Here is a 20,519-nt window from a genome sequence, read left to right as displayed (position 1 = left end):
AATGAACTCTTTGAAATTAGAGACAATCTAATGGAACTACATCAATGCACTGTGTTGTTCGTCCATTTAAGAAGAATGAGAAATCGGGCGACAGGAAGGACTCGTCAAACGCTTTCAGCGTTAGCAGACTAAAAAAACACACACACAAAAAAATTAAAGCTTGAACATTAAAGTTTGAAATGAAACAGCCTTAGATAGCTTTGGCGTTCCATATCGTCACACGAATTAGTGAACAATTTGCAATTATATTAAAGTATACGTACATAACAACCTAGATACGGTCAAAATAAGAGAAAGCTATTTTGTACCTTTTGCTTCGCACCCAACAATAATCAAGACTGAAACCTCGTACATAGCCTTCATACAGACTCTAGCCAAACCTCGCACACAGCAATTGTCTAGACATTATCCGGACATCACAAGCAGCATTCGTCAAGAATTAGCCAAACCTCGCACACAGCCCTCATCTAGATATTAACTAAACCTTGCACACAGCCGTCATTTAAATATTAGCTAAATCTTGCACACAGCCATCATCTAGATATTAGCTAAACCTTGCACACAGCCATCATCTAGATATTAGCTAAACCTTGCACACAGCCATCATCTAGATATTAGCTGAACCTTGCACACAGCCATCATCTAGATATTAGCTAAACCTCGCACACAGCCATCATATAGATATTAGCTAAACCTTGCACAGCCATCATCTAGATATTAGCTAAACCTTGCACACAGCCAACACCTTGCACAAAGCCATCATCTAGATATTAGCTGAACCTTGCACACAGCCATCATCTAGATAGCAGCTAAACATTTTGCAAACAGCCATCATCTAGATATTAGCTAAACCTTGCACACAGCCATCACCTTGCACAAAGCCATCATCTGAATATTAGCTAAACCTTGCACGCAGCCATCATCTAGATATTAGCCAAACCTCGCACATAGCCATCATCTAGTATTAGCTAAACCTTGCACACAGCCATCACCTTGCACACAGCCATCATCTTAATATTAGCTATACCTTGCAACCTTGCACGCAGCCATCATCTAGATATTAGCCAAACCTCGCACACAACCATCATGTAGATATTAGCTAAATCTTGCACACAGTCATCATCCAGACTCTAGACAAACCTCGCACACAACTCTAGCTAAACCTTGTACACAACAATCACCCAGACTCTAGACAAACCTCGCACACAACAATCATCTATACTCTAGCTAAACCTTGTACACAACAATCATCCAGACTCTAGACAAACCTCGCACACAACAATCATCTATACTCTAGCTAAACCTTGTACACAACAATCATCCAGACACTAGCCATACATTTTAGTTTTGTCCACATCATTGCATCAGATGTTACTTATCTTTTCGGTTAATTTTTATCATTCTCCCAGTTTTGTTTAACCTCGTCATAGGGTAAATGTTAATGCTTTCTTGCACACAGCCGGCTTACAGTCATTAACAAACATTTTATACTATTTCCTGCATTGCAGTTGGTCAGCTTACACCTTTGATTCTCAGCTTTTCTTTGCACTGCATCGTGGATGAACTAACACCTTAACTCAACTGTTCCCGGTAATGCATCATTTGTCAGCCTACATCTTTGGTTTCTCAACTTTCCCTGCATTGCACCGTTGGTGAACTTGTACCTTTGATCTTTTAACTTTTCTTTTCATTCAACCGTTGATGAACAGGCACTTTTAATTTCTCGACTGTTCCCTGCTTTGCACTGTCGATGGGCTGACGGATCTTGCTTCTAGACTGTTCCCTTCATTGAACTTACATCTTTGATTTCTCATATATCGCATACGTATTATGTTACGGAACATTTTACATTGCGGTAGGAATTTAGGCCCATCCATCCGTGAATGTTTACAGACAATGTAAAACAATTTCTCTGGTTTTCGTAGCATGGGCAAATGCTATATAGAACTTTAATATAATATCATTCTGTGATAATATCTAAAGAATATCAGTCAGCGCAGTGGGAAGGATTTATAATCTCGCATACTCGCGACTACACTATAAACGTATTCTAATTCATCAAGGGGTCTTGCATAAAAACTACTGGTTTCACAGGAGCTACTGAATAAGCTAGACCTATATGAGCTATACATATTTATTGCTTAATGTATCTTACCACATTTACCAAGAAAATCATGATTTCACATTCTATTCGCAATCTGCAGTTTATATAGAGATAATTTTTTGAGCAAATGCAATAGCACTCTCTCGTGTTCTATAAATAGAACACACACCCAAACAAAAAAATCCAGTAACAAATGGTATCAAAATCGTGAATAAATGGTGAACAAATCGGGATTTGCCGATTTATTAACACCATTTGTTTACGATTCATTTAATGAATCGGAAGCAAATCGGGTTTTGGAGAGAAAGTCCCTCCCCCATTCATTGCAGATAACCGATTTGTTTAACATTCATTAGAAACAGATATTTTGTGCAGTACCATTTATTACCGATTCATTAAAAAGTAAAGTTGTGACTTTTTGGGCGGGAAACATGAGTATATTGTCAGCCATCTTTAATGCATTTTGGCGGGATAACTGAAATACACAGAAACACCACATGTCCTCTGAAATACTGGAATTTTAACTGTTATGGAGTAAGTGCAAATGTTTGATTGTCTAATATAGTTGTAAAAGGACATGTTTAAGTACATACATTAGCTCTCTACACTATATTTGAAGCTGTTAAGTTTTTAGGAAATAATTACAAGATTGTCGTATGTTTTCATGACAACTTTAAAGAAATTTTATAAATTAGATCTGATGCATATGTTCTAATATGTATCATATTCTTGAATTTTGCAATTGCTATACTGTAAATAGAATCTATATATTTCATGTTTTTCTTTACTGACGAGAACATTTATTTTGCCATTTTATAGCTAATGCTACCCTTTCTAGAGAATTTACACACAATTCGTCCTCAAACTTTTTGTACCCATGCTTTCGTCCCTTAAAAATAATGCTGAGTTATTAGTACGATTCATTACCGACTCATTAGCACGATTTATTACCGATTTATTAGTGCCACTGATTTCCAAATTCCTTTCATTTCAACTTCAGCATACCCGATTTGTTACCGATTCATTATTTAGCAAAACAATTTAAAGTCCTGATTTGTTACCGATTTATTAAACGATTTGTTTACGATTTATTACCGATTCATTAGCTCATTTGCATACCATTTGAATCGTGATCAAATCGTGAACAAATCACCCGATTTGTTCACCATTTATTACACCGATTCATTCCAATCTTTTTTTTGTTTGGGCAGCAGTTATACCATAATGCAATTATCGGTGACGTCACAGATCCTTACATACGATAGAGTGCTATATAATTAGTACATAAATTATGTACAATATCAGTACATGTACGTCATTAAGGAACGGTTTTAAGATATGGATTTGCGTATGATACTCAGATTCTGTGTATTGTCCTTCCGTAATAGTTCCTTTCGCGACGTTATACATTTTCTGTTAAGCGAGAAGCCGGTTTTCCCCTGTTGATTCTTCAATGCGGTTTGCTTTTACATAACCTATTACCATAACTGATGGTATTCTGTCGGGTTTACTCTTCCATAACTTTTTATAATGATAACGGTATCAACTCAAAAGGTCCTTGATCTACGTTGGAAGTACGATTTATATTTATTTTGAAGACGACTTTTCTTATTTCTACAAGCAATAGCTAAACTTTGAGCATAGGTATACTAGCATTATCTTGAGTCTGTTTTTGTTGAACAGGCAGGTTAGATATGATTTCTGTTTCCTGTGCTGCTTTCTTTCTCTTTCGTCGGGGCATTTTTATCACCGGCAGCATCAGCAAACACCCGGCGATCATCACGCTACCGCCGACGAAAAATTATGTATCGTAACGTCTGCTGGCTTCATACAACAGTCCTGAAGAAAACAAAAGTTACAGTTGCAAACCTGTTTGTGTAAACAGAAAATATTTCAAACCTTAATCTAGTGCCACACTGTTCATAAAAACATAGTTTGTTACTGGCATGTTATACTTTTTGCATTTTGAGACCCAGTACTAAGGTCGTCGTGTATGCCATAAATAAATTACCACTTTTCTTATAGCCTTTTCCAGACTGAATAAGTATTTCACTACTGTAACAAAACGTATGTTTAATACTGCTAACAAAACGGTAGAATAGTACAGTATACCTCTCTGCAAAGCCTGATATTTTCTTGTAAACCCGCCGAACATTAATGTTAACCATACAACGACAAAAATACAATATAAGATAGCAAGTCGCACTGTCATTTCTCTGTATAACAAGCTGAATGGATATTAGGGAGATCGGACGGAAAATGTTTACAAAAGAGACCATGATGATACAGTGAATGAGTGAAACGACGAACCCTTTGCTAAAGGCTATGTGTTCAATTTACGACAGGAAATACTTCAGTAGCAAATTTACCCCGGCTTGTTCACTGAACAAAACGTAGCGACATTATTGACTGCTATTTGGTGTTCTGAGTATAAATAATGACAGAATAAATGTAAATTTAAAGCAAATTACCCAAAGTTTCATCTGTAAAACAGAATTTTCTTACCAGCTAGCGGTCCGGCGAGAAGACTTCCGGAAGCCTTAGCAACCTGTCCGAAACCAAGGCCATCCGAAACGTTTTCTTGACCCACAAGGTATAAAATCACCTCCACGTTATGTCCACCTGTAACACTGCATGTACATCCTAATATTGCAACCAGGACTATCACCCAGACCTGGTTCTGTAACGCTGGCAACAGAATCATAACGATACCGCTTATAGTTAGGGAACCGGTGTACACAATGCTCGAGTCTGGCTTTCTAAGATACACGATTACACTATATAAAACTTTCATAAAACAGTTAGCAATTCCATAGACTGTCAATGAAAAAAACCAATATGAAGCGCCCGTTTCAAATGATAATAACAGAGCTGGCAGATGGAGGAAAATCATAGAACTTGAGAGGTTGCAAAACAGGTACTGGACGCCAAACAATAAAAAGTACTTGTCCCTGAGCAGACCTATGTTTAACACCTTTGAAGAAGAAGACTGTGAAACTGTAGGAAACAGGGCACAACCAAGTGCGCACAAATTGAATGATATCCCTCCTAGAATTAGCAAGGTTCCCTTCCAGCCGAAGGTCTCGGTCATTGGTGGCACCAAGGCCGCGTACACTGCCATACCGAATGTGACACCTATTGTTGATATGATGTTTGCTATAAGTCGGTACTTTTTGAAGTATCTATTCACGGCTGTCACGAATCCGACATAATGAATTCCATTCCCAATACCTGGAATGAAGAAATCGTTTCGTATAATGTTTAATTTCCTTCGATAAAAAAAAAAAAAAAAAAAAAAAATGACGCGCATTGTCAAATATTTATGATATAGCAAGACAAGTGTTACCTTATTTTGACTTCAACCTGTATCTTGGAACGAGGGTATAATTTATAGCCTCAGTAATCTATCGAATCAACAACAGTGTGATAGAACCTTAATTATAACTTTACAAAATGTGATGTCTGGATGCCATATTTTGACAGTTGTGACATACATGTAATTCATCTTACCTTTTTTATTAAACCATTTACGAATACATTTCTTTTCTACAATACTCGAGCGTTCGCGTACAATTAGCAAAGGATATATATTGGCAGCTACGTAATTCTGAAACTGGTTAGAACTGTTTTCAAAAAAAAATGTGAAACATAAAATTTCATTTCTAGACAGTCCTTTATTAACTTGTATTGTTTTGGAACTCTCCAAACATGAGATTTAGTTCTGAAATATAGAAATAATTAGCTGCTAAAAGTCCATAGATGGATTTTAATAATTACCTGCTGGATTTTGATAATTACCTGCTAAAAGTTCGTAAATGGATTTTCATAATTACCTGCTAAAAGTCCGTAGAAAACGAACACCATGTAGAATTTAGTTGAAACATAACATAAGGTCAACCCGAATGACGCCAGTAATCCACCAATCACAGAGCATATCCTGCAGCCGTAACGGTTGGTAAATATACTTCCCAGAGGACCTAAAGCATAAAATTACCTCCCATTAACCAAGTATGATGACATGGAACAGTGTTCCACAATATCAAAGGATAGAGTGCAAAAAATAGCTTACCGACAATAAACCACAAGAACATTCTGTAGAATGTAACGGAAACCTTACCCCCACAATAAATCACAAAGTCAAGGATGCTTAGACCTCAGCCCAGTATAACTTACATTTACATGTAGATGGTAACTACGTCACCATATATATGTTACGAAACGTTTAAAGAAGGCAATAAACCACAATGTCAATTTGTTAACGAGAAGTTTACAGACTATGTTCGCAAAAAGGCTTTCCGACAATAAACCACAATGTCAACTTAATTGTTAACGAGAAGTTTACAGACTATGTTCCAAAAAGGCTTACCAAAAATAACCACAATGTCAACTTAATTGTTACCGAGAAGTTTACAGACTATGTTCCAAAAAGGCTTACCAACAATAAACCACAATGTCAACTTAATTGTTACCGAGAAGTTTACAGACTATGTTCCAAAAAGGCTTACCGACAATAGACCACACTGTCAACTTGTTAACGAGACGTTTACAGACTATGTTCCAAAAAGGCTTACTGACAATAAACCACAATTATGACAATTTGTTAACGAGAAGTGTACAGACTATGTTCCAGAAAGGCTTACCAACAATAAACCACAGTGTCAATTTGTTAACGAGAAGTTTACAGACTATGTTCCAAAAAGGCTTACCAACAATAAACCACAATGTCAACTTAATTGTTACCGAGAAGTTTACAGACTATGTTCCAAAAAGGCTTACCGACAATAGACCACACTGTCAACTTGTTAACGAGACGTTTACAGACTATGTTCCAAAAAGGCTTACTGACAATAAACCACAATAATGACAATTTGTTAACGAGAAGTGTACAGACTATGTTCCAGAAAGGCTTACCAACAATAAACCACAATGTCAATTTGTTAACGAGAAGTTTACAGACTATGTTCCAAAAAGGCTTACCAACAATAAACCACAATTTCAACCTCATTGTTACCGAGAAGTTTACAGAATATGTTCCAAAAAGGCTAACTGACAATAAACCACAATGTCAACTTAATTGTTACCGAGAAGTTTACAGAATATGTTCCAAAAAGGCTTACCAACAATAAACCACAATGTCAACTTAATTGTTACCGAGAAGTTTACAGAATATGTTCCAAAATGGCTTACCGACAATAAACCACAATGTCAACTTGTTAACGAGACGTTTACAGACTATGTTCCAAAAAGGCTTACCGACAATAAACCACAATGTTAGTTTGTTAACGAGAAGTTTACAGACTATGTTCCAAAAAGGCTTACCGACAATAAACCACAATGTCAATTTGTTAACGAGAAGTTTACAGACTATGTTCCAAAAAGGCTTACAATCAATAAACCACAATGTCAACTTAATTGTTAACGAGAAGTTTACAGACTACTATGTTCCAAAAAGGCTTACCAAAAATAAACCATAAAGTCAACTTAATTGTTAACGAGAAGTTTACAGACTATGGTCCAAAAAGGTTTACTGACAATAAACTACAATGTCAACTTGTTAACGAGAAGTTTACAGACTATGTTTTAAAAAGGCTTACCAACAATAAACCATAAAGTCAACGGGAGAGTACACATCCAAGAAATGGCTACCTCACTCGCCCCCGGATATTGTTGCTTAAAAATGGTATAGAAAATACCAGTGGTATATACATGGCCGCCAAGGATACCCTGAAAATACAAGTAACGGAAATCCATGACAACGATTGTTTCATTAAGTTATCCATATCAGCTAATACAATAGGGTTATTATAACAGTAGCTTGAATGCTGTATGATCTCACGAGGCGCGCAAGCGCCGAGTGTGATCTGACCTTGCAAAACCTACGAGAGCCGAATACAAATTCCCAGATCTAGCTACAGTTATATATACCCTTTTTTATACACATCTACCTTTTTGTTGTCTTGTTATTGAACGAAATCTTCAATGTTAATGGAACTAAGTGAAGTTTTTATGTGCTCTTTTTATAGAACTGTGTCAGGTCATGCATATCAATAAAAGTAGTCCGGCAGCATACAATACGGATGGTACAATACGGAATTTAAAAGGTACAATACGGATATTTTTCTTCCTGTTCATATGTAATTGTGAAATACAAGCCGATATTTTACAGAATTTATATAGGTATATAATACAAAGATGTATTTAGGTCATGACATAAAACAACGTTGATTCAAGGTTGGACAGTCAACGATGAGATAATGTCGAAATATGACGTTGTTTCAATGTCGAAATAAAGTTGATCTTCCGACGTTGAAATATAGTCGAATTCAAGACGATGTTTCAACGTTGAAAAATCGTTGTTATCTGACCGATGAAAAGTAAACTATGGTCTGGCTGATTCTCTTTAGTTTGAAACAAAAAATAAATCAAATGGCATCTACAGATATCTGTACATGAGTAAGAAATCTACATTATTATTTACCCCGAAAAAATTAACATTTATTTAAACTGTTTGGAAAAAAATGTGATATTAAATTGTAACATTGTAACGGGAAAAACGACTGATACTCGGTCCTGTTCCTAACGTCCGTTCGGCTACGACGGCAGACGACAATTTCCGTATACTTACTGAGGGTCGAGCGTAATTTAATAAAGGGAGAAATAAATAAGCTATATGTTTAACAAATAAATATATTTAATTACAATAGCTAAAATTTAGTAAGGTTAGTAATATTAGTTTAAATGTTAATCTGATTTAATAGATCTAATCAAACGTTCTGGTAAAGTCTGTGTGATATCCGTATTTTATCTAAACTTATATTTACATTGCTGCTGGTCGGCTCCTGTATGGTTCTCTGATCCTCCAGGGAAATGTTAATTATAATATTACGTTAGTAATGTTAACTTTAAAATGATTTATTAAAGAAATTTGATGACTGTAATTTTGGGTGGTCCTGGCCGAAAATAGAAAGTGAAAAGCTGGCATTCCGGGTGCGCATGCAGTTTTATATGTTCCGCGCCAAAATACTTCGATTCCAAGGCTGAAAGCGGTAATTTAACCGTCTATCCAATCAGAAACCCGGATTCCACCGGAATGGCCATTTTCAACCAACCAGAAACTCTGCGGAATTTCCCTTTCTGTGTAACCATCCGCCACTCCAGATGAGCAAGAAATAGTCTTCCCTTGGGCTTACTATAATGTTCTTAATCTTACGCTGGGTAAAAAGGACTGCTACCATTTATAAGTCACAATATAAACTATAAATGATTGGCGATACAGTATGGTAGAGTTTTTACCAATAACAGGAAATATGACGACAATGTTTACAAGTGAATGTGGCGCCGACAGTCAAACAAAATGTGTCAGTTTTTCAAAGTAAATACTTGTGAGGTTCCTGAATAACTGAATATTCTGCATCTTATTAAGGTAAGCAATCGATGCATTCATTCGTTTGTCATTGACATATAGTTTAGAAAGTTCAGTTATACATAAAACAGCTTTCGTTTTGGTGAAATGTCATACATTTTCACGACCCGGAAGAAGCTGCAATAATGAGGTTCTCGTATGAAACAATGAACGTCTATACGTTTTTGAATGATAAAATGTTGAATAATATACATGTATGAATGATTAGCTTATGCCTTCACAAATTAGTTGTCACAAGAGTACCTCATATTACACTTGCCCCTCCTTTAACATTTAATCCTCCTGGATTAACCTCATAGGCATAAAATTGAAAACAATGCATTTATAACATATGTGAACTTGTAATAACATTTTACATGACAAATTTAGATATAGCAAGACAAATATGTATTTTACTGTGAAACAGTTTTAAGAAAACATTGTCTAAAGTCTTTAATTAATGAACAAAACTGACCTAGGCACAGCTACACTTTACCACTTATATTTTCAGTTTAACACCTGAAGCATCTAACTTTTCTGTTATGTGATCAGTGTCGGCTCACCTACAGGCCCCCTCTATGCTGTTTACCAAACTCCTGGACATCCTTGTGTCCTGAACTTCACCCCTGGCGACACACTTCATATAACTATAGTTATAGTATCTAATCTTTGCATCGGTCTTGTCACCAGGATCTGCCTCCTCTTGTGGTCTTCCCTCTCCTTCCAATGCCATGAAATTGTTCTTATCAAGCAGTGCTCTCCTAGAGAGCAACGGAAAGCCATTTCCCAGTGTTTTCTCCAGGAACATAGAAATAAATTTATGTGACATAAGTTTCTGGTCCGGTGTCATTCTAGTCCAATTTTCAGGAGGCCAATTTACTTTGATCCCCATCGACTCTAAACTGAATTCTTCGACAGTTGTCCAGTCCCTCCTGGCAGGTTGGCATACAGGCATAAACCCCTTAATCAGAGTGCGCTGGGCTCTAGCTTTAAGGCCATCATCAAATCCTGGCTGGGAGATAGTTGTACAGTTGGAGCATGATGACGAGGATGATGATGTTGGCGAGGATCCTCCGCTGCTCGAAAATGATGGAACTCCAGCCTCCTCTCCTAATTCTATGTTATCGACATAGTTCTCAAACCCATCGTCAATCTTTCTCTGTTTGCTTTTCCTTTGCTCTTATGCATTACTTCGATCTCTTTTCTTACTAATCTCCGCCTCCTTATCGCCAGTCCTGTCCTTATTGGTATTCGTCTCTCGCTCTCTCTCCGTATGTGTATCAGTCTTTCTGTTATTATTGGTATTTTTAGCTTTGTCTCTGTCTGTATATGTATTTTTCTCGCTATCTCTTTCTCTACGTGTATTCTTCACTTTATCTCTTATCTGTATTTGCCTCTTTGCCCGTACTGCTATCTGCCCCTTTATCTCTACTGGTATCTGTCTCTCTGCTTCTACTGCTTTCTGCTTCCTTATCTCTATGGCTTTCATTCTCTCTATCTCTTTCCTTGTGAGTATTCGTCAATCTATCTCTTTCTCTGTTGGTATTCGTCACTCTATCTTTGTCGGTGTTCATCTCCCTATCTCTGTTTCTAATTGTATCTGCATCTCTCACTCTTTCTTTGTGGGTATCCTTCGTCAGTCTGTCTCTTTCTCTGTTGGTGTTTATCTCCCTGTGTTTTTCTTTACTGGTGTCTGTTTCTCTATCTCTCTCCGTGTTCGTCTCCCTATCTCTATCTCTACTAGTATCTGTCCCTCTATCTCTTTCTCTGTTGGTAGTCGTCACTCTGTCTCTGTTAATGTTCATCTCTCGGTCTCTATCTCTACCGGTATCTGTCCCTCGGCGCTCACTATCATTCCGCAGATCTTCATCTCTCCCCTTCTCAGTATCAAACTTCCGACTTTCATTTCTCCCATCTCTCTTTTCAACATTATCAAAGTCTCTGCTTCTTCTATTATCATCCCTGTCATGTATCTCCACAACTCTTCGGCTATCTGCACCTGTGGATTTTTCCCTTGAAATACTCCTACTCTTACTAGGTTTAGCCTTACTGCTAGCTATTTCTACTCCAGCTTTCCATCCTGTATTCCACTTATCAGCTCTAACTTGACTATCATCAAAGCTCTCAGCCCATGTCCTAACCGCGTTTCTCGCCTCACGTGCAACATCTGAATTATAAGGCCCTATTTTGTCCACAATCCTCGCGAAATCCTTTGGATGCTTTGCAAGGTAGAATCCATTGGCCCTTGTTGTAAATTTGTCCTTTGTGACAGCCACAGATGTATGTGTGGTCCTGACATGGACCTCTAAGACATGGATTCTTGTAAACGTCTTTTCATTGCCTAGACACCATGGGCATAAAACTGTCAACCTCCTGTGAGCAGAAGATATAAGATGCGAGTGTAGCAAAGCCTGTGTTGGAAACATTGCCTTACAAAGCTGACATTTCTCCCTGAAATATATAAATTTATGGCATACCGTAAATTAAAGGTCAGACATCAGTTATAATAGGCTTCTTAGTAAGTGTACATTGATGCCGTTAGGTAAAAAAAATGAATTCACGATCCGTTCTGTTATCGTGTCTGCCGTTCGCGACGTTCCGGAATGAATCTAACAAAAAGTGCAATACTTGTTGAAACTTTCACTGTTTATTTATACAACTGTTTCTTACACATATTTATTACGTTTATGCACATGTATGCACTTCGTGTTTTTTTCATGAAATTTATTTATACAACTGTTTTATATACATTTTTATTATGTATATTCACAATTACTTTTACATAGTTTATTTATACACTATTTATTTATTTAGTCTTAAAGATACAATTGTTCTGCAATATATAAATGTACATGTGCTTCATAAATAAAGACAATTGCATTTTACTGCTTGGATCTCGTTTCTTTTACCACCCAGCTGGGTATTTTATTCCCTTTATAAGGATATAGTCGATCTACATGGTAAGCCTTAGGTTAATCTCTCTGCGTCCGCTTTATCAGACAGACCAGGTCATCTATCACTTTCGTAACCAAGTATGGTCCTTTCCATTTGTTGACTAATTTTGAGCTTATACCCACTTTTCGAGATGGATCATGTAACAAGGCAAGTAGTCCGGGTTGATACAGCTTTCTTTTGCAGTTACTGTCATAATGCTTTTTCTGGTAAGCAGATGCGGCATGGAGATTATCACGTGCTATCTCGTGACATTTATGCAATTTATCCTGTAAATAAATAACATAATCATCATTAGCCGAACTATGTTCATCCTCTACTGGGCGACCTATCACTGCTTGCATTGGTAGTACAACCTCACGGCCAAACACCATTTTATTTGGAGTCAGTTTAGTGCTGCTATGAATTGAAGAACGGTAGGCCATCATAATTTGCTGAAGATAGATGTCCCATTTGTCTTGATGTGTCGTGCAGTAAGCTTTCAACATAGATATAAGTGTCCTGTTGAATCACTCTACTAATCCATTTGCCCTGCGGTCTCATCGATGTTGCATGCGTCTTTTCAATGCCCCACAGGTCGCACAGGTCTCCCATTAACTTGGATTCAAAACATCTGCCTTGGTCGGTGTAGATTTGTAGAGGTGCACCAAACCTACATATAAAGTTATCTAGTAAGGCACTGGCAACCGTTTTTGCTTCCATATTTGGAATAGGGACACATTCTGTCCATTAAGTGAACCAATCTGCTATTACCAAGATGTATCTGTTGCCAGACTTTGTTACCGGAAATGGGCCTAAAATGTCCATTGCTATCCGCTCCATTGGTTCTCCAACAATATATTGTCCTAATGGTGCCTTGTTTGACTCCCTTGATAACTTTCGTACAGTACAGTTGTCACACTCTCTAATAAACTTCTTGACGTCCTCTGCCATACCTGGCCAATAGAACGACTGTCTGATTCTGTTATGTGTTTTATCGACCTCAAGATGACCACTAGTTGGGATATCATGATGGTATTTCAAGACCTCTGGGCGGCTTACTTTTGGCGTTACTAACTGATATTTTTGATCTCCATCATCAGTTGTAAATTTTCGAAACAGGAGACTACCTCTGATCACCAGACGATCCCATTGCCTCCACAGAGTTTTCAATTCAGACGTGGCAGCTGATACCTGTACCCAATTCGGCCGCTGGTTCCCTTCCTGGAGTAACAACTTTAACATCCCTATGTTTGCATCTTTCATTTGATCTGTTGATATTTCCACCGGATCCCAGCCATTGAGAAGATACTGATTGCTGGTTAACTCTGAATCCTGATCTCTTGTACCACTTCTAGTGACAACTCGTATTTCAGTGTTGTTTTCATCCTTGCTATTTTGTCCGTCGTGATTATTATTTTCAAATTCGTCTTGGAGCTCTTGTTGACGTTTACATGCCTTGTATGGCATACGCGACAGGGCATCTGCATTCCCATGGTTTTTTCCACCCCGGTGAATAACAGTTATGTTGTATGTATTTAGTTCTTGTAGCCAGCGAGCTACTTGGCCTGTTGGTACTTTAAGTGTTCTCATCCAGCTTACTGCTGAATTATCTGTTCTAAGGACTATTTCTTGGCCATAAAGGTAACTATGGAAGTGTTTCAGTGCTATAATTACTGCCAGTAATTCTTTTCTAGTCATACAATACACCCATTCATGTGAGTTCATTGATTCGCCCATGTAAGCAATTACTCTTTCAACACCATCTTGAACTTGTGAAAGCACAGCCCCAACAGCAGCGTCTGAGGCGTCCGTATCAAGACTGAATTTTGAACCAAGTTTCGGATAGGCAAGTATAGGTGCTGACGTCAAAGTTTCTTTCAGCTTTTTGAATGATTTCTGGCACTCTTCTGTCCATTTGAAACAGATGTTCTTTTCACATAGCTTATGCAACGGTCTAGCGATATCCGAAAACCCTTGCACAAACCGTCTGTAATACGAGGCTAGACCGAGGAAACTTCGCACCTGCTTACATGTAACTGGGGTTGGCCATTCACGTACAGAAAGAACTTTTGATGGGTCTGTTTCTATACCACTTTCACTAACTGTATGGCCCAAAAATTTAGCTGTCTTCTGAAAGAATGTACATTTTGACGGCTTAAGTTTTAAGTGTGCCTGTCTCAGACGCTTGAAAACATTTTCCAGACGTTCCAGACATTGGTCAACTGACTCTCCTGGTGTAATAATGTGATCCATGTATAGCAGTGATTCTATCCATTGTAGGCCTCTTAATACATCTTCCATTTGTCTCTGGAAGGTCGAAGGTGCGTTGACAAGACCGAAAGGCACAACTCGGAACTGATACAAACCATTGCTAGTTGAAAAGGCTGTTTTCTCCTTGTCCTTTTCATCGAGTTCTATTTGCCAAAATCCTGAACATAGGTCCATGCAGCTAAACCATTTCGACCCAGATAATGCATCTAGACAGTCATCAACACGCGGAATAGGGTATGCATCATGAACCGTGACGTCATTAAGACGTCTATAGTCAACGCAAAATCTTGTAGATCCATCCTTCTTTGAGACCAGTACAATAGGTGATGACCAGGGACTGTTAGATGGCTCTATAACTCCTTTATCTAACATCCTATCAATCTCTTCTCTTTCTACATCTCTCTTCCCATAAGGCTGTCTTCTAGTTGGCTGACGGATAGGATTCGCATTCCCCGTGTTTATAGTGTGTTTAACCCTATCAGTACATCCAAGGTCTTCCGAAGAACTAGCAAAAACATCTTGGTAGTTAAGTAACAATCTTGCAAACTTTTTCTTATCTTCATCATCTAAATGAATAGTGCTCTTATCAAACATTTCCTGCCAGTGCGCTGGTAGTGTGTTGTCTGGTGTGTAAGATTTCTCAGATGTCGCTGCACATCGCTGTTCAGATTCATTACTAATCTCATATATTGCATGGCACTGACCTAATTCCTGTGTATGTTCTATTACTATTTCTTCATCTGTTAAGTTCATGACACCTAAACATGGCTGTTGCTCATGTGGATCAAAAATTCCTTTCAAAATTCTCATCTTTCCATTGTTTTCGCTGTCTGTGTTATCCACACGGGCTAGCCCCAACATTGACTCTGTGTTTAGTATTTTAACTGGTACCATAACACAACTTTTTGAAGGAATTTTTCTCGTTTCTTCAGCCAACACTCTGCAAATGCTGTTTGTACTGTTGCCTGTGTAACACTTTATTATATTTCCACTCTTAGTATGTAGCTCATGACTTTCTAAATTCCATGTTCTGATGTTTCCGGCAATGAAGTCCTGGCCAAGAATCCTTGCAATGAAATATCACAAACAATAACAGTTGTTTCTACTGTGTAATTTCCAAGAAGGAGATGAACATGTAATTTTCCATAAACCTTTATTCTTGTTCCATCCACAGTCTGCATGTTTAGATCTGTATCATTTAATGGCATACTGCTGATACTTGTACATCTGTCATATGTTTCTTTTGATATAAGTGTAGAAGTAGCCCCAGTATCAAGAAGAAAGCTTATGTCGTTGTTTACAATGTAGCCTTTTACATATAAGCCATTGTCCCATGTATTTAAACGTATATTTTCCCCGACATGACCAATTCTTGGATCATGATTTACAGCAGTAAGTGAAGTATTACTATGCCTAGGTCGATTTTTCTCATTGCCTGTCACCTCACGACCTAACGAGATGACAGATTGGAGTTTCCCTGATTCCGAGGAGGCTTGGTACCTTGGTTGCCCCTGTTTGGACAATTCTTGTATAGGTGATCACTTGCTCCACATGAAAAGCATGTCCTGTCTGTGTTCCTCCTTCTACTACTAGCACTTGACTCTATCTTGTCAAGTCTTCCCTCTATTCGTTTAATAGCACCTTTAATATCTTCAACGTCAATGTTTAGACCCTTGGAAAAATTTGATTCTTTTCCAGTTGTGCTTGATATCCCTCGAACTCTTGAGGGCCCTATAAAGTCACCTGTATTCACATGTCCTAGCACATCTTCATAGCGCTCAACTACTTCTACTGCTTCACTGATTGTCTTGCAGTCCCGGTCCATCAGTCTGCATCTTAAGTCAGCTGAAACATTCTTGCAAAAGTGTTGAAGAGCTAACATCTCCTGTGCCTCAGGATCCAAATTAGCATAAGCCTTACACGCCAGCAGGCGAAGCTCATCTCCGAATACAGCTATAGACTCATGTTTCCCCCTAGTCCTAGTTTGCATTTTCGACAGCCACCTAGTCTGTTGCCGTCTGTTGCCAAACCTTTGTTCAAGCTTGGATACCAGAGCTCTGTAAGAACGCTTCTCTTGTACAGGTAAAGAGCTATAAAATAGTCTGACTTGTTGTTTCAATGACGTAGCAAGGTACAATAATTTCTCCTTTTCGGACCACTGAGTAAGTTCTGCACAATCTTCAAAGTATGCAAAGTACTGGTCCCAATCTTCTTCTCCAGTGAAAGAGTCTGGTTTAATCTGAGGTGGGCGATTACGCCCCTGTCTGCCTTCATGTGCTCTGTAATTGTGATCACAAAGTTCCCCTCGGAAATCCTCCTCGTCTCCTGCATTGTTGTTGATGTTAAACTCAACCTCCGAATCGGACGACTCATGGTCTTCGGCCATATTATCAACTATATAAATACAAAGATGGTAAATGAACTTTTCTGTAAAAGTGAAAGAAAAGGAGGTAAATGATGTCCGATTCTAATGGCCTGATTTCCCTGGAAATCAAATATAAAACAGTTTTTTTATGAAATACACTATGTCACTGCATTAAATTCAGTATGGTATAGTCAGCTTACTTACTTTTCTCCCAGTTCAATTACAATCAATGTAATCAATCTGCACACACATAAAAAAAAATAACCTTTGTACGGATCCGTCCTTAAAACAATAGGAACGCTTAAAAATCTATATAATAACGCCCTGTATCTAGACAGAATATGTGAAAGTGTCGCAGTACTCAGATGGCTTTATTTTATCTTATTGTCTTCATAAAGTTCAGCTAAAAATTTCCGTCGTGCGGATCCCAGCAATACAGCTAAACGGGCCCGTATGCTACTTTTCAAATAAAAATTCCGTTGTACGGATCCGTTCCAATCGACAGAAAAATTCGCCCTGCGGATGATTTCCGTTGTGTGTAAATCCGTAAAAAATATCCGTACACGTCTGCTACGGAGTTTTACGGAACTTTCCGCACCTGCGCAACGGTCGTAATTCTATTACCCGACTATGGACAAAACTGACGTACGGATCCGTAATTTCCGCTGCAGCCTAAATCCCGCTGTACGGTATAGCACCCAACCTTGTATCTCCAACAAAGATATTTTCCGTGCTGTTGATCCGTTGAAAGCGGCCGTAGAGCAGATATTTCCAAGTTGGTTGAAAATCCGTCTGCTGAACAGGTTGGTCCGTGATGTTAAAAATATATCAACATCTGCACTTCTAACACCATTGTAACGGGAAAAACGACTGATACTCGGTCCTGTTCCTAACGTCCGTTCGGCTACGACGGCAGACGACAATTTCCGTATACTTACTGAGGGTCGAGCGGAATTTAATAAAGGGAGAAATAAATAAGCTATATGTTTAACAAATAAATATATTTAATTACAATAGCTAAAATTTAGTAAGGTTAGTAATATTAGTTTAAATGTTAATCTGATTTAATAGATCTAATCAAACGTTCTCGTAAAGTCTGTGTGTTATCCGTATTTTATCTAAACTTATATTTACATTGCTGCTGGTCGGCTCCTGTATGGTTCTCTGATCCTCCAGGGAAATGTTAATTATAATATTACGTTAGTATTGTTAACTTTATAATGATTTATTAAAGAAATTTGATGACTGTAATTTTGGGTGGTCCTGGCCGAAAATAGAAAGTGAAAAGCTGGCATTCCGGGTGCGCATGCAGTTTTATTTGTTCCGCGCCATAATACTTCGATTCCATGCCTGAAAGCGGTAATTTAACCGTCCATCCAATCAGAATCCCGGATTCCACCGAATGGCCATTTTCAATTAATCAGAAACTCTGCGGAATTTCCCTTTCTGTGTAACCATCCGCCACTCCAGATGAGCAAGAAATAGTCTTCCCTTGGGCTTACTATAATGTTCTTAATCTTACGCTGGGTAAAAAGGACTGCTACCATTTATAAGTCACAATATAAACTATAAATGATTGGCGATACAGTATGGTAAATTTTTTACCAATAACAGGAAATACGACGACAATGTTTACAAGTGAATGTGGCGCCAACAGTCAAACAAAATGTGTCAGTTTTTCAAAGTAAATACTTGTGAGATTCCTGAATAACTGAATATTCTGCATCTTATTTAGGTAAGCAATCGATGCATTCGTTTGTTTGTCATTGACATATAGTTTAGAAAGTTCAGTTATACATAAAACAGCTTTCGTTTTGGTGAAATGTCATACATTTTCACGACCCGGAAGAAGCTGCAATAATGAGGTTCTCGTATGAAACAATGAATGTCTATACGTTTTTGAATGATAAAATGTTGAATAATATACATGTATGAATGATTAGCTTATGCCTTCACAAATTAGTTGTCACAAGAGTACCTCATATTACAATATGTTGGATCGAAAGTTTGATAATTTCCTTAAGTACTTCATAATAGAACGGACGGGTATAGCATTTTTTTGTATTTTCAAAATACAATGTATTTACTAGTGTTCCAAAATTCATGAAAATGGACTAAAACTTGTAAATGATATTTTTGCATTTCCGAAAATGTTCCTCGTTGTTATTAAAATTGGACTGTTGTGTAGCTAGTTTCGAAATGGTGTAATTACTTTTAATAATAATATTCATACATTTTAAAATATCCAGGAAGGCGACAGTATACTCATAAATCGGATTAAAAGAATTAATTAGAAACATTTATAACACATGTTTGTAACCATGGTAACGTCTCTTTCTACACATGTTGTCAATTAGTCACGCCTGTATCTTGGTATTAGTTTACACAATATTCAGTTAACATTTGTTTCAACGTTGTTGTGCCTGCTGGGGTGTAGCTTGCGGCTGCAAATTAATTGAAGAAAAACTAAAGTCTTTAGTTAAGAATCTAAATAATGTACCATTAACAGTAATTTAATGGTTGAATAAAATCAATGTTGTTCAGATACATGTGATTTTATATGTCGGACTGTGCATCTCGACTATTTTTGTGCGTTTGGACGGAGATAAATCATGCCGCTATGAATCGCGCTAGCTTGGATAGACGAAGTCCCAGTCTGATTGATACCTTCACAAAATATAAAATTCAATCCTTATACTTGTATTTTAGCAATAATATATTCCAAACAGAGATTTGTCCTTGAACAAAATCATTGTTTCATTGTAATTCGCCTTCCAATAAAAGTATAGGTCGTGATTTTTAGTCGGAATATCCTTAAATTCAGAGAAAACTGAGACGTAATCGTGTCGATTAGGTTTTGAACTTTACCCATAGAAAAATAAGTTTAAGTTATAATTAATTTTCTCCTGTTTTGCAATATTTCTTCAAACGACGCCATTTTGTTCATGTATATTCTAACTTTAAAATGACTTCAGGTCGCACGTGTAATCTCGCGGAAAAGGTCACCCTAGATATTATCCCATCTGTGTTGTTAACAATGTTCTTTTTTTCTTCCTACTACACGACACATAAAGTGATTGTAAATATTCAAAGATAAAATCACTGATCACATTTAGAAAAAAAAAATTTGCAAGGCTTGACGTTTCATGTATATACCTGAGCTAGAAATGACGCTAAAGCAACCGCTATACTCCATGGTCCGTCCGTTACTTGCTTACAATCCATTCTCAGCTAGTTTGTATCCATCTTATATGTTCATATTTATATCTTGTATTAGATATCACTTTATTTTTTACGCACATATTTAGGATACCATTAAACAAGATATCTGCGTTGATGTAAATAAAGTATTTAAGTGCAAGTAAGTGTTCCTAAACAGTGTACACATTACTCATATGCGTATAGTAACGCTTCACATTTTATATGTAACGGTACTCAATTTC

The 20,519-nt window shown here is 37.5% G+C and overlaps 2 protein-coding genes across 5 annotated transcripts in view; one reads left to right on the top strand and one right to left on the bottom strand.

The window, feature by feature from the left end:
• Positions 1-2,126: 2,126 nt before the first annotated feature.
• On the bottom strand, positions 2,127-20,468 carry LOC123535053 (monocarboxylate transporter 4-like). Its single transcript, XM_053519627.1, has 5 exons — positions 20,233-20,468; positions 7,699-7,828; positions 5,938-6,081; positions 4,610-5,335; positions 2,127-3,943 (listed from the first exon to the last, which is right to left on the bottom strand). The coding sequence occupies exons 1-5, from the start codon at positions 20,299-20,301 to the stop codon at positions 3,906-3,908; spliced, it is 1,107 nt and encodes a 368-aa protein (XP_053375602.1). The 5' UTR covers positions 20,302-20,468; the 3' UTR covers positions 2,127-3,905.
• The window catches only part of LOC123534983 (uncharacterized), a 76,633-nt gene continuing 74,795 nt past the window's right edge, over positions 18,682-20,519 (top strand). For 3 of the 4 annotated variants that reach the window (XM_053519626.1, XM_053519625.1, XM_053519624.1), the window contains exon 1: positions 18,683-18,811. The gene's annotated coding sequence lies outside the window, so the exon portion shown is untranslated. Of the gene's footprint in view, positions 18,812-20,519 lie in introns of all 4 variants that reach the window. The other variant, XM_053519618.1, reaches the window with a different exon arrangement.

Source organism: Mercenaria mercenaria, chromosome 12, assembly GCF_021730395.1.
Source record: "Mercenaria mercenaria strain notata chromosome 12, MADL_Memer_1, whole genome shotgun sequence".
Classification (NCBI taxonomy): domain Eukaryota; kingdom Metazoa; phylum Mollusca; class Bivalvia; order Venerida; family Veneridae; genus Mercenaria; species Mercenaria mercenaria.
The sequence above is the reverse complement of the archived record's forward strand: the minus strand, read 5'-3'. Positions and strand labels throughout refer to the sequence as shown.